Source organism: Protobothrops mucrosquamatus, unplaced genomic scaffold (genome assembly GCF_001527695.2).
Source record: "Protobothrops mucrosquamatus isolate PMUCROS unplaced genomic scaffold, P.Mucros_1.0 scaffold_300, whole genome shotgun sequence".
In the NCBI taxonomy this organism is placed as follows: Eukaryota; Metazoa; Chordata; class Lepidosauria; order Squamata; family Viperidae; genus Protobothrops; species Protobothrops mucrosquamatus.
This window is the reverse complement of record NW_015386376.1, coordinates 151,972-166,548: the sequence shown is the minus strand read 5'-3', so window position 1 is coordinate 166,548 and position 14,577 is coordinate 151,972. Positions and strand designations below refer to the sequence as shown.

The window sequence follows — 14,577 nt, the reverse complement described above, 5'->3', positions numbered from 1 at the left end:
GGCTCTTCAACTCTGTCACCCCCTAAAATGATAAATGAGTTTGTGTGTTGAGTGTTCCTGTCAAATCAAAACATTGATTTCATCAGTGTTAAGGATGCACAAAGAATACATCTGTCACTTTTAATAATTCAATTTTACTTCATATATCACACAAATCTTTAAAGATTATAGTACAGCAACTGTTCCCTGTGGGCTCACTCAAACAAATGAGCAGTGGATTTTGACAATGCTCTCATGTTTTCCGCACAAGTCCCATTATATATATATATTTTTACAAAATTGTGACACGTTAGGTTGCTTGAGACTCTCCAATGGAGGGAGGTGGTGGTACTGAGAGAACCCCAACCCACACTCTGAGAACTTCCATTTTAACCCATTTGATTTGCAGGACCTCTTGAAATAATTATAGTTAAAAAATAGCTTACCACAAAGGGTTGCAGTTTACTTTTTCATTTGGACACTGAAATAGCCAATGCCTAGTCCTGGCAGCTATTTTTTAATTCCTCAAAAAAGGCAAAGGAGCTACTATCAAGCCTTCTTTGTAAAGCTGATGTTGTTTCAGAAGATAATGGACTTCTCCTTGGGGAATTAGTAGGATGTTAATTACAATGATCTCAGACGTCTGACATTTCAAATTAATTCACTTCTGAACTATGCTTGAACAACTTGCCTCTGTCAAATTTTCTGAACATCAGAAGACTCCAAAGTCAACAAAAGGCTGAAATATCCAGTTTTTGATTCAGGATCGTTGGTACCACTTTGAGAAAGATAATCTTCACTTGAGGCCTTATATTCCACAATTCTTGACAGGTCCTGCTACATTTTCAGAAATGCAACCTGCAGGAAAACAAAATGTAGCCCTCAAATTAGCATCTACAAAGTTAAGCTTTAACACATACACACTTATACAGACACCCATCCACAAATGAACAAAACCATTCTCAATAAGTTATAGTCAGATAAACAGTGCAGACAAGTGTTCCAATCACTTAGAAAGAGGAAAGTGTTCTGAAGAAATGGCATTTTCACTTTTATCTCTTCTGACTTCCGAGTGTAGATTGAAATCATAAATTGCACTGCATATAATGTGACATCTGCTACTAACATCAAGCAGGTACAGACATTTTCACTTTATGAAACAAAGAATAAAAAAAAAAGCTCTGTGTTGAGATAGTCAAATTCCTTCCAAAACTTAATGTGCCCTGAAGAATCTCACTGATAGAATCTGGGCATTTAATTCCATGTTTACCCATTTAGTAAATTAATACAATTCCTATGATGAGTTACCCAATTTATGAAATAAATCATTCCCGGCCAAAAATTCAAAGAAATTTTAATCACTAAGATAAAATTATAGGATGAATACAGAAATAAAATCAGCAAAAGGGGATTGCTAATGATTGCATGTCAGTTAGTGTACTGGTTCCGATGGCACTTTTCGAAAGCAGTGCAAAAACATTCTTGTTTGGCTCGCTTTGCAAGCTGGGTTTTAATATGCACGAGGGCAGTTTTTGATAGGATGCTTCTTAGATTTCATCTGTTATGTTCTGCTTCAGTACTACCTGATTTTTTTTTTCAAATAGGGCAGGCAGTAGAAATCTGTATCAATAAATGTCAAAGCAAAGGTGAATTAATTTTATGCATCATTAAGAGATTAGTGAAAACTGAACAAACCCTCCCCCCCCCCAAGAAAAACAGATCTAGGACTACATGAAGGTAGCAGGAAGAGCCTTGTAACATGGAACTTGATCTCCCCCTCCCTGTTTGTAATTTTTGGAACAGTGATGTTTTGCTTTCGGAGATAATTAAAGACATAGTGCTTCTCTGTGGCTCTGATACCAATATTATTCTATTTGCCATGTTAGAAAATTTCATGTTGTCTCGGTTCGTATTAAGATGTCCCACATATCAAGGAAAATAGCAAAGAAGGCAGCTAACTGAAGGCATCCTTTACTCATAGTAGTAGTAGTAGTAGTAGTAGTAGTAATAATAATAATAATAATAATAATAATAATAATAATAATAATAATAATAATAATAATAATAATAATAATAATAGTAAAGTTGGAAGGGACCTTGGAGGTCATCTAGTCCAACCCCCTCCTCAGGCAGGAAACCCTATACCATTTCGGACAAATGGCCGTCCAGTCTCTTCTTAAAAACTTCCAGTGTTGGAGCATTCACCGCTTCTGGAGGCAGGTTGTTCCACTGGTTAATTGTTCTAACTGTCAGGAAGTTTCTCCTTAGTTCTAGGTTGCTTCTCTCCTTGATTAGTTTCCATCCGTTGCTTCTTGTCCTGCCTTCAGGCGCTTTGGAGAATAGCTTGACTCCCTCTTCTTTGTGGCAGCCCCTGAGATATTGGAACACTGCTATCATGTCCCCCCTCGTCCTTCTCTTCATTAAACTAGACATACCCAATTCCAGCAGCCGTTCCTTATATGCTCCAGTCCCCTAATCATCTTTGTTGCTCTTCTCTGTATTCTTTCTAGAGTCTCAACATCTTTTAGTGACAATGAAAGTTAAAAATTACAGGTAACTGCAGAAGCTGATAACATGGGAAGTGCTTTATTCTGGTCTGACCCATTGGTCCATCTAACTCAGCATGCTATGTCAGTGGTGGCGAACCTATGGCACGGGTGCCAGAGGCGGCACTCAGAGCCCTCTCTGTGGGCACGCGTGTCGTCGCCCCAGGCCTTCAGCTGGGTTTTCTAAAACCTTTTCGCTTTAGGCCTCCGCCGCCGTGTGCAAAAAAAAAAAAAAAGGTTCACTCAGTCAATTTCAACTTCTTGCAGGGAAAAAAAAAGATCTTGCAAAGTTGGAATTGATTGATCGAACTTTTTAGTCACACCCAATCTTCCGTTACCATCACAGCCAAGCCCACCCAATGGGCCATGGCCACCCAATTGGCCACACCCACCCGGCACTTGATGATGCATAAGTGGGTTTTGGGTTGCAGTTTGGGCACTCAGTCTCTAAAAGGTTCGCCATCACTGTGCTATGTCTTCAGTTATACGCAGCTAGCGCAAAAGGTCTTTCTGAGCCCTATTTGAAGATGCCTAAGACTGAGCAATGGTTTTCTGCATAGAGAACAGGTGTTCTTTCTTTCTTTTAATGAGCTTACTTATGAATAGACATGCAAATAGATATTCCTGGGGTTTTTTTTCTGTGAAATACAAGCAGGTTCCCCAAAATTCAAACACAGTGAAGGCATTTGAAGCTATTTTTAAGCCAAGAAAATGCCAAGATTTTTAAGTATGCAATGCTTTTGCTACGCCACTGAACATGGATCCTTCTGTTACATGATTTTTTTCAGAATTCTAAATGTCCTTGCATTGTTTTTGCTCGCTGCTTCATGCCACTACATAGATCAACTATTTGTTTGAATTAGCTACATATTTGATTACTGTATTACTGCTCGCAAAAGGAGATCCCCTACTGATATTTACTTGGATTACAATACCATACCTAACCTACATTTTTATTTCCAAACTCAGAATATTAGTTATCAGGCAAGATCCCTTTTATATTGCTTTATCAAGGGAAGATTACTTTTCTCAGCTAGCAATATATGGAATTGTCAAATTAGCAATCATTATTAGGGAGCATTTTGAAAATGCTTAGGAAGAAACCTGCTTTCAACTGTAATGGCATCTTTCACCATGTAATAGCAATAGCAAATGCATTTAGCCTTACATACCACTTCATAGTGCTTTAAAGCCCTCTCTAAGCAATTGACAGAGTCGGTATATTGTCCCCAACAATCTGGGGCAGTTTTATTTTATCGACTTCGGAAGGATGGAAGGCTGAAGGCTGAAGGCAAGCCATCAGAATCGAACTCTTGGCCGTGAGCAGTGAGTTAGCCTGCAATACTGCATTCTAACTACTGCGCCACCATGGCTTCTTTGGCAGATGCTGTAGTTTGTTTAGAAAAGCTGGGAAACAAAAGCTCATTGTCAAGGTTCCAATAGACAAAACCAAGTAAATCAGAACTCCGAGGCCAGAGATTTCCTCAAAGAACATGTTTATTGGTTACATAGTATCGGCACGGTCAAAAGTGAAACCAAGTCTGAAGTTCCCTTCAGAAAGCAACAACATTGCAAAGTTGAACTTCCCACCCCAGACCTATACAATTAGCTACATTCTCCAATAGAAGAGCTTGGCGGGCTTTCTAACTAAATGCTCCAGCCCCTATCTAACTGACAGAAATGACCTTGGTTCCCATGGGACAGTAAAATGTTTAGACTAGTAGAAATCCTCCATCATCCTCCATCTCCCTCCCAATCATGTGGCAACTAAGAACAAAGGAAATGGCTGCAGCCAGGTTCGTTGTAGAGTTGGCACTCATTCTTGATAGCCACTACTTCAAGAAAACAAGGCCTTCCAAATTTTGTGGAATTGGCAACAGAGACGTTAGATACAAGAAATGAATGAGAAGGTTAAAAAAGCTCAAAGTCAAAGGAGAAACCAAAGTTTTTGATGGCAAATAGAATGTCTGGTTTGAAAAAAGCCAACACAGTCCTAGGCTATATTAACAGAGGGATAGAATCAAGTTCATGAGAAGTGATACTATCACTTTATAATGCCTTGGTAAGATCACACTTGGAATACTGCATCCAATTTTGGTCACCACAATATAAAAAAGATATTGAGGCTCTGGAAAGAGTGCAGAGAAGAGCGACAAAGATGATCGGGGGGCTGAAGGCTAAAACATATGAAGAATGCTTGACACAAATTGGGTATATCTAGTCTAGTGAAAAGAAGAACTAGGGGTGACATGATAGCAGTGTTTCATTATTTGAGGGGTTGCTACAAAGAAGAGGGGATCAACTTATTTTCCAAATCACCAGAAGGCAGGACAAGAAGCAATGAATGGAAACTGAACAAAGAGAGAAGCAACCTAGAACTAAGGAGAAATTTCCCGACAGCAAGAAGAGTTAACCAGTGGAACAACTTGCCTTCAGAAGTTGTGGGTGCTCCAACACTGGAGGCTTTTAAGAAGGGACTGGACAACCATTTGTCTAAAATGCTATAGGGTCTCCTGCTTGAGCAGGGGGTTGGACTAGAAGACCTCCAAGGTCCCCTCCAACTCTGTTATTCTTTATATGATAAAAGAAATGGATTTATTTTTCAACACTGCCCTCTTGGCTGCAAAAAAGGCAGCAATTCAATGTGACACATGAAGAACTGACATTAGTCAGAGTTTTTTTTTTTCTCCCCAAAGAAAAAATAAGTTTCCAAAGTGCCTGTGAATTTTAGCTACTTTTTAAAATGTTACTAGCATAGAAGTTTTAATATCAGCCAGGAACAATGATGTTTATTCAGTGACCAACAATCCTCCACATGAGATAATCTGCAGTTATATCAATTCAGGAACATTGTCCTCTCCCCCAGTTTGACAACTGATTTGTCAAGTGAATGGAACAAATCATAATCTTCAAAGGAAAGGGTGACCTCTATGGTGAGAGGAACTACTTTTTGAGGGAAAATGTGTCACCTGAAACATGTTTTCATTGCACACAATAAATCAAAGCAAACATTCCTCCCAGTCTGAAAAAATAATAACTTTTTACAAAATTATCTTCATAAAGTTAAGATAACTTTCTGTGGCTCATCCCAGAATAGGAAAGCTGAAACATAAATGCACATATAAAAAAAATACAGATAAAGCATTCCATTTGTTTTACCAGTCAAGTTCCTCTAAAATAGGCAACATTCCAATACGAACTTGAGAGTTTCTCTACTGAATGCTTGTATGTCACTCTAATTTCAACTTCTGATCTTTCAGGAGACGGAAAAGGAAATCACTACAAAATTCTATTGATTTTTATGCTGCAATAATAACAAGAGAAAAACCTAATTATCACTTGATATACCAGCCCAGAAACCAATTCATCCACCAATTCTTAGTGGGGGTTATTTTTGCTTCCCCCACTGTTTACTACAAAAACTCAAAATAACGGGGTGGGTACCGGTGGAAGACCCTTCAAATTCTTGCTTTAACATGTCAGAAGTTGCAGTATTTGTTATATAGTAAAGATTCTAAGGATGCAATATATATATATATCTTTATATGAGATTTTCCTACTAAGCTCATTCAGATCTATTTCTAATTAGACCTAAGTACCAGTGCAGGAGTCATTTAGTATATTTTGTAAATTCTTGTAAATTCTTTTGTAAATTTCAGCCTGTGTGTGTGTGTGTGTAAAACCCAGTCTATTCCATTGAATCTTGCAGGTATAAAGATACAGACTACAATAAAAGCAAAAAGAAGAGAAATAGAATTAATAGAAATTCTCCAAATGGCCAACAAAAAATTTCAATGCTAGTTAAAACCACGATACAATAATGTTGTTTTAACAGTTTTATGAAATCCCAGGAGAAGGAAATCCTGGCTGGACCTTTGGAGGCCAGGAGTTCCAAGATACAAGAACTGCAACAGAAAAGGCCAGCCATCTGGTCCATGACCTTCTTCCAGTAGTGGGATTCAAATATGTGAACAATCGGTTCTCTATGTAGATGCTGCTTCTGGAAGTCCGTTCTGGGCCTGGGCAATAAAAAATTAGCTACCGGTTCTGCCGAACTGGTGCGAACCAGCTGAATCCCACCACTGCCTCCTTCCCTCAACTAGAGGAGGTCCTTGGGATATTCTTATCAAACATGCAGATTCAACTAGACAACATGATGCTCAATTCAGTTTGTATGAACTAAGTCATCACTCCATATAGCACAGCAAAGTGGATCAGTATTTGGGANAATAATAATAATAATAATAATAATAATAATAATAATAATAATAATAATAATAATAATAATAATAATAATAATAATAATAATAATAAAGTTGGAAGGGACCTTGGAGGTCATCTAGTCCAACCCCCTGCTCAGGCAGGAAACCCTATACCATTTCGGACAAATGGCTGTCCAGTCTCTTCTTAAAAACGTCCAGTGTTGGAGCATTCACCGCTTCTGGAGGCAGGTTGTTCCACTGGTTAATTGTTCTAACTGTCAGGAAGTTTCTCCTTAGTTCTAGGTTGCTTCTCTCCTTGATTAGTTTCCACCCATTACTTCTTGTCCTGCCTTCAGGCGCTTTGGAAAATAGCTTGACTCCCTCTTCTTTGTGGCAGCCCCTGAGATATTGGAACACTGCTATCATGTCCCCCCTCGTCCTTCTCTTCGTTAAACTAGACATACCCAATTCCAGCAGCCGCTCCTTATATGCTCCAGTCCCCTAATCGTCTTTGTTGCTCTTCTCTGTACTCTTTCTAGAGTCTCAACATCTTTTAGTGAAAATGAAAGGCAAAAATTACAGGTAACTACAGAAGCTGATAACATGGGAAGTGCTTTATTCTGGTCTGACCCATTGGTCCATCTAACTCAGCATGCTATGTCTTCAGTTATATGCAGCTAGTACAAAAGCGGCACTGGTCTTTCTGAGCCCTATTTGAAGATGCCTAAGACTGAGCAATGGTTTTCTGCATAGAGAACAGGTGTTCTTTCTTTCTTTTAATGAGCTTACTTATGAATAGACATGCAAATAGATATTCCTGGGGTTTTTTTCTGTGAAATACAAGCAGGTTCCCCAAAATTCAAACACAGTGAAGGCATTTGAAGCTATTTTTGCCTTCAGAAGTAGGGGGTTGGACTAGAAGACCTCCAAGGTCCCCTCCAACTCTGTTATTCTTTATATGATAAAAGAAATGGATTTATTTTTCAACACTGCCCTCTTGGCTGCAAAAAAGGCAGCAATTCAATGTGACACATGAAGAACTGACATTAGTCAGAGTTTTTTTTTTTCTCCCCAAAGAAAAAATAAGTTTCCAAAGTGCCTGTGAATTTTAGCTACTTTTTAAAATGTTACTAGCATAGAAGTTTTAATATCAGCCAGGAACAATGATGTTTATTCAGTAACCAACAATCCTCCACATGAGATAATCTGCAGTTATATCAATTCAGGAACATTGTCCTCTCCCCCAGTTTGACAACTGATTTGTCAAGCGAATGGAACAAATCATAATCTTCAAAGGAAAGGGTGACCTCTATGGTGAGAGGAACTACTTTTTGAGGGAAAATGTGTCACCTGAAACATGTTTTCATTGCACACAATAAATCAAAGCAAACATTCCTCCCAGTCTGAAAAAATAATAACTTTTTACAAAATTATCTTCATAAAGTTAAGATAACTTTCTGTGGCTCATCCCAGAATAGGAAAGCTGAAACATAAATGCACATATAAAAAAAAATACAGATAAAGCATTCCATTTGTTTTACCAGTCAAGTTCCTCTAAAATAGGCAACATTCCAATACGAACTTGAGAGTTTCTCTACTGAATGCTTGTATGTCACTCTAATTTCAACTTCTGATCTTTCAGGAGACGGAAAAGGAAATCACCACAAAATTCTATTGATTTTTATGCTGCAATAATAACAAGAGAAAAACCTAATTATCACTTGATATACCAGCCCAGAAACCAATTCATCCACCAATTCTTAGTGGGGGTTATTTTTGCAGATAAAAATAAAGCACTCTGGGATGTAAGGTAAAAGGCTTTTTTTATTAATTGCTGAGCTTTCGTTAACAAACTGTTAACATCATCAGAGCAAAGGGCTAAATGAGAAGGGGGGGAGAGTAAGCGCATAAATTTACATAACAGTTCTATAACGGTTTTAGTGAGGCATGTGCACATAGCATGCTTAAGAAGCTCTTAAAGGGATAAAGCAGTCAGTCTCAAGACCATTTTCAAAAGTCGCGCTTGTCAGCTGTTTGGTGCGTAGATCCAGTGCGCCTATCAGCTGTTTGGGAATTGGGCTGTAATGTTTGTTTCTTTGAATGTGATAAGTTATATTTCATTGCAGGGGGAAGTTTTGGTCTTGGTCTTAATATTCTGTTGTTACTTAGGTGTTGTGTGTGTATGTTTTGTTGTGTGTGAGTGTCTTGTGAGGTTGCAGGATTTGTGTTTTGGACGTTTGTGTCCTGGATGTTGTGGTCAGGGGGGTTGTTGTTTCTGTGTGTGAGAATATCAGAACGTGGTGTGTTGATTGTGTAAGTTGTCATGGTTGNAAAAAATTAGCTACCGGTTCTGCCGAACTGGTGCGAACCAGCTGAATCCCACCACTGCCTCCTTCCCTCAACTAGAGGAGGTCCTTGGGATATTCTTATCAAACATGCAGATTCAACTAGACAACATGATGCTCAATTCAGTTTGTATGAACTAAGTCATCACTCCATATAGCACAGCAAAGTGGATCAGTATTTGGGAAGATCGGAGCAAGAAAAAAATAAAGACACATCAATCTAAAGACTCATCAATCTAAGACACCCCAAAAGTAGTTTAAAACTCCTTTAAAAAAAAACTGAGGTCTGAGGCTTTATAATTATACTTTATTATTTTCATTTCCAAGTGAGAACTCAAGCAAAACATGTCTCCCACAAAATACTGAAAGACTACAAATAAAACCTGTCTTCTGAAGTATCTTTGAATTTTGCCCTCTTAATTCTGCCAGATACTATGTGTTTTCTTGTGGTTTGGCTAAGGGAAAAGGTAAATGTATGCAATCATCTCCTGGGGGTTTCCTTTCACTTAAAAAGCAGCCTTCGACATCCACAACCCAATGAACTTAATGTGTGCAGCTTTTTAATCCAAACCGGACTGGCCTGACAATACTTTCTGCTCCCAGTTGCAAACTTTCCATGTTTGCATTTTTTGATATAATGGAAACAAAATATTCAATTAGAATTACATCATGAATCCCCAGTTGAATTTCCAAATTGGTCATATTATCCAGTGAATGAACTAAACTGATATTTAAATCAGGAACTTCCCAGCTCATATTCTTCAAAACTATGATTAATTAGTCTCTTGGTAAAGGATTGGGGTTAGAAAAATCCAAACGAAGTTCACATAATTGCTTTAGGAACATGGCAAGAAATTGTACCTGTGAAGGTTTTACCAAATTTTCTCCCTGGGTGTTGCAACCAATCTTAATGAGCAGAAAAGAACAGTCTAAACACCTTCTCAACAAATTCAAGAATGATACTCCTTTGAAGATCACAGGCTACACAACTTTGAATTAAGCTGCCTATCTTACTAATATTAACACTAGGGTTCCATGCTAATTAACATTTTCTAATCTTGATTAACATTAACATGACTTGAACTAAAAACTTCAAAAGGTCCCCAAAGGACTTTCTTACTCTACTTTCCAAGTCATATTGCATATGTCAATTACTGCAAAGATCTACAAGTCATAGCTACTGAAAATCCTATGTTAAATTATCTAAATGGTAGTAAACAAACAGAAGAGTGTGCCTTAGAGCTTGTTAGCATATGAGAAAATTAACTACTGTTCTTTCTCAACTCTGGCAATAGGTTCTGCTACCTTTAATTTTTCTGACACCCTTTGTTTAGGCTCCTCTGTTTATTTGGTCCTTCAGAAGTTTGGCTGCAGAATTCTAGTAATCTTCACATTTTGGAGTTCTTATAAACAATAAGAACAATAAACAATATCAGAATTTAAAATCACTTTATAACTTATATCTGTTACTTCTTGATTTTTACTCATGTTTCCCCGAAAATAAGACCAAGTCTTATATTTGTTTTTGCTCCAAAAGACCCATTAGGGCTTATTTTCAGGTGACATCTTATTTTTTCATGCACAGGAGGCGGCGAGTGCACGGAAGCCGACAATGTCTGACAGCAGCCGTAGCCCACCGGTCCCTTGGCTGGAGCTGGGGCTGTGAAGCCCACGCAGTGCAGGTGAGTAGGAGCACTGCTACCTCTGGGCTGGTCCGTTCTGTCCCGTCTGCTTGCCCACAGACGCAATGGGGCAGATGGGTGTGCGGCATGTCCGGTGGGATGATGCCGCCACGAGGTGAGGTACGGCAGGAGGTGTGGCCTGGCTATGGGGCGCTGAGGTGCGCCGGTGTCAGGAGTGTGGGGCAGATCCATCCCCCGCCACCTGTCTCGCCTCACCTCGTGGCGGTGGCACTGGCCCACCGGATGTGCTGCGTGGCCACCTGTCCTGTTGCAGCTGCAGGCAAGCAAATGGTGGGATAGAACAGGCCAGCTAACCTGCACTGCACAGGCTTCAAAGGCCCAGAGTGCAGCAGCCAAGGGGCCAGTGGGCTGCAGCTGCTGCCAGACACCGTCGGCCCCCGCATGCTCGCCACCTCCTGTGCGTGCGCTGACGGTGTCTCAAGTTCATTGGTTTAAATACAGTATATTTACCTCTCATCCAAAGATGCCCACTTCGGTACGGTATGTACTAATATTTAATTATAATTTATATTATCATTTATTTTAAGTATTAATGTCAATAATATTATTTATTTATATTTAATTATATAATATTATTTTATAATTCAGTATGTCCATCGTGTGTTGCAACGGACATCTGGCTAATGATCTTAATTGGGGTAGGGCTTACATTACAAGCACCCTGAAAAAACATGCTAGGACTTATTTTCTGGTTGGGTCTTATTTTCTGGGAAACACAATAAAATATCATCATGGGTATCATCATGTATATCATGTTTCATTATGTAAATGATGTATCTTGCATTCTGTATATCATTAGTATTATGACATGACTGATGAACATTCATAATGACATAATTGGGACTTCCAAAGGATGCCAATGATTATGACTCTACTTTCTATTGTAAAGGTAGTTTAACATTATTTTATATATATTCTTACTTGACTTTACTTCAGGGTAAAGTGGCACATAATTGCTTTAAACAAATAAGATTACTAGAAAACACCGTGAAATGGGAGCAGGAGATAGGTAAAAATGTAGAGATTACTTATGAACTCCATTAGCAGAAAAGGAAATTTAAATTGGTATAAAATGAAAAAAGTGAGTTAAAGAGCCATTGAGATAACTTTGTAGTAACTATGCAGAAATGGTTATAAAAACAAAAACATGCTTTAAGCTCAAGAAATAAGAGAAAGCTTTAGAAAGAAACAGACTGATCCTGCTTTCAAGATTCAGGTTTCATAGAATGTTATCAATAAAGTACCATTCCAAACTTCTACATCTCTTTCTAATTTGGTCTACCTTGTCTAATAGTAAAGTAGAAAATAAAATTTCAGTCTCAGATGGTTTAAAAGAAAGAATGGGCACCTGACTACACCTTTCAAGCCTTAGAAGGCATCAAAATGTAGGGTGGGGCTCTTAACACAGAAATATTAATTTGGTTTCATATTTCTTAAATATCCTATTTCAACAATTATTTGTTAAGTCCTGAACAGGAAAGCATAAAATCACAGATACTGCTAATATCAAATCTTTTCTCTTTTAAGAAACCATTAAACTTCTGTTATTTTATGCCTAATCAATAGACTTTCTAAAAAAAATGTCCTCTGGCACAGACAAACCTCCAAGTGGCCTCAATGACTCTCAGAAACAGGGCTAACCACCAGATGACTGCTAAGGAATATAAATCCTTCCATTCCCCACCATTCAATCAGAACTGAAGAAGCTTCTTGGAGAAGTGAAATGTCTTCAAGGAAAAACAAAGAAAATTCAGTTGCCTCTTGAAAAACCATGATCTGGATAACTAAGAATCTCCATAGACATTCTAAAAGAAACTAAAATGTGGAATTCATTGAAGCCCATAGAACTTGCTCTTGGTAGCAATATTATGTTTTTAAACAGGATTTAGCTATGTATGGAATGGAGGACACAATTAGAATCTGAAGTTGGCATTACATTTATAAGTCCTCAGCAAAAGTAAGTGTCTGAGTTATGCCCAAACACTTCCTTAATTCTCAGGTATGTCAGTGTAGGGTTTAAGAAAGGGATGTTCATTATATGCAACTCACCTTTATTGTATTGAGTCTGCTACTTTCATGCTTATTTTATGTTATCTCAGATCAAAAAGATGACTTTTTCTTGCAAAGAGAGGTAGGGAGAAATTTCTTTCCCTCTTCCTCTGCCTGAAGGAGTGGAATTCTGTGTCTAGTTTAAAGGAGGGGATGTGGTCTGCCTGAGGTTTTGTCCACTGATGTCATGATGGCTGCGTGTATGATGGAAGTCCAGCATTTTTGCTGAAATGGGTCATCAGTTCTGCTATGCATGAATTAAGCGCTCTGTCTCTCCAACTTTATAGCAACAATTGAGGGCTAATTTAAATAGTCTTATGCTGTTAGACTTGGATTATTTTATCGTGTTTGCATACCATCAATACGTTTTGAAACAAGGTGGATATCTGTATCTGGTACAAATTTAGGCAATCAGAAAGATTTAGAACACTACATCTTTTAGTATGAGACACAGTTTCAATAGCAGGGTATACTATGACTGCCTAATACATACTATGTGGGGCATAAGCTGGAAAATAAATGACTGTCTCAATGTCTGCCTTCTGTATTATCACTGTTTCGTCTTACATTAATTGTTCCTGTGTGGATAGGAATCAACTAATGAGATATAGTTGATTTGATATTGGCTTGAATGATTTTCATGCTTTTTGTGCTGCTGACCAATTCTAGTGCAAATTTCTTCCTTTGCTGCTAATCATCAAATTATATAACATCAAATTATATAACATCATTATGGTATATTCATTACTGGGCTTATTAGGAAAAAAATGGGAAGGGTAGGGGAAAGCTGGACTACATATTTTCATCTGGACTACATATTTTCATCTGAATAGTATTTTGATCAGGGCATGTCAGGACTAAAATAATAATTCCGCAAGAGGGATCTATTTTTCACCTCAGAAAACATAACTGTTCATGTTTATTTTTTTATAACTGGGGTTTCTTAAACTTCGAAAACTCTTAATATTATTAATGGGTATGACCCTCCCCTTATGAATACAATAATAACTTTATTGGAGCTACCTGTGGGTGAGAAAGTAATAGATTAAAATTAAAAATTAAAATGGAATTTATATATCCTAATACTTTTTCAACTTTGTGAACCAGTAGGGGACATGTACAGGCAAAATAAAGCCTGAAGCAAGTTTTGACAGTGCTCCCAGTTTGCCTGTACAAGGATAAACATTTTTTGTAAAACTCTGTGATCCCTAAATTTTTGTGTGATCCTTCAGGGGGTCCCTACTCACTTTGAGAACTTCTGGTATATAAATATGCTCAACTATTTTTGTGCCTATTATGTCTAAACACTGAAAGCACTTTTGTGTGCGGCCTTGAAAAAGAATCCTTTTAGAGATTACCTAAATTTAATAACTCTATGCATATCAAGAGACAAATATAGATGCAAACAGGTGATGAACTTGCAAGCAGAGATTGATACTCATGCCATTGTTGTTAGTTGCGAAGTCGTGTCTGACCCATCGCAACCCCATGGACAACGTTCCTCCAGGCCTTCCTGTCCTCTGCCATCTTCTGGAGTCCATATAAGCTCATGCTTACTGCTTCAGTGACTCCATCCAGCCACCTCATTCTCTGTCGTCCCCTTCTTCTATTGCCCTCAATCTTTCCCAGCATTAGGCTCTTCTCCAGTGAATCCTTCCTTCTCATTAGGTGGCCAAAGTACTTGAGTTTCAACTTCAGGATCTGGCCTTCTAAAGAGCAGTCAGGGTTGATCTCCTCTAGGACTGACCGGTTT

At 38.2% G+C, this 14,577-nt stretch overlaps 1 protein-coding gene across 1 annotated transcript in view; it reads right to left on the bottom strand.

The window, feature by feature from the left end:
- Positions 1-649: 649 nt before the first annotated feature.
- Positions 650-14,577, bottom strand: part of UBE3D (ubiquitin protein ligase E3D) — a 90,180-nt gene continuing 76,252 nt past the window's right edge. Inside the window, exon 9 of the mRNA XM_015832083.1 lies at positions 650-837. Coding sequence (XP_015687569.1) covers positions 817-837 — 21 coding nt within the window. The 3' untranslated portion in view covers positions 650-816. The remainder of the gene's footprint in view (positions 838-14,577) is intronic.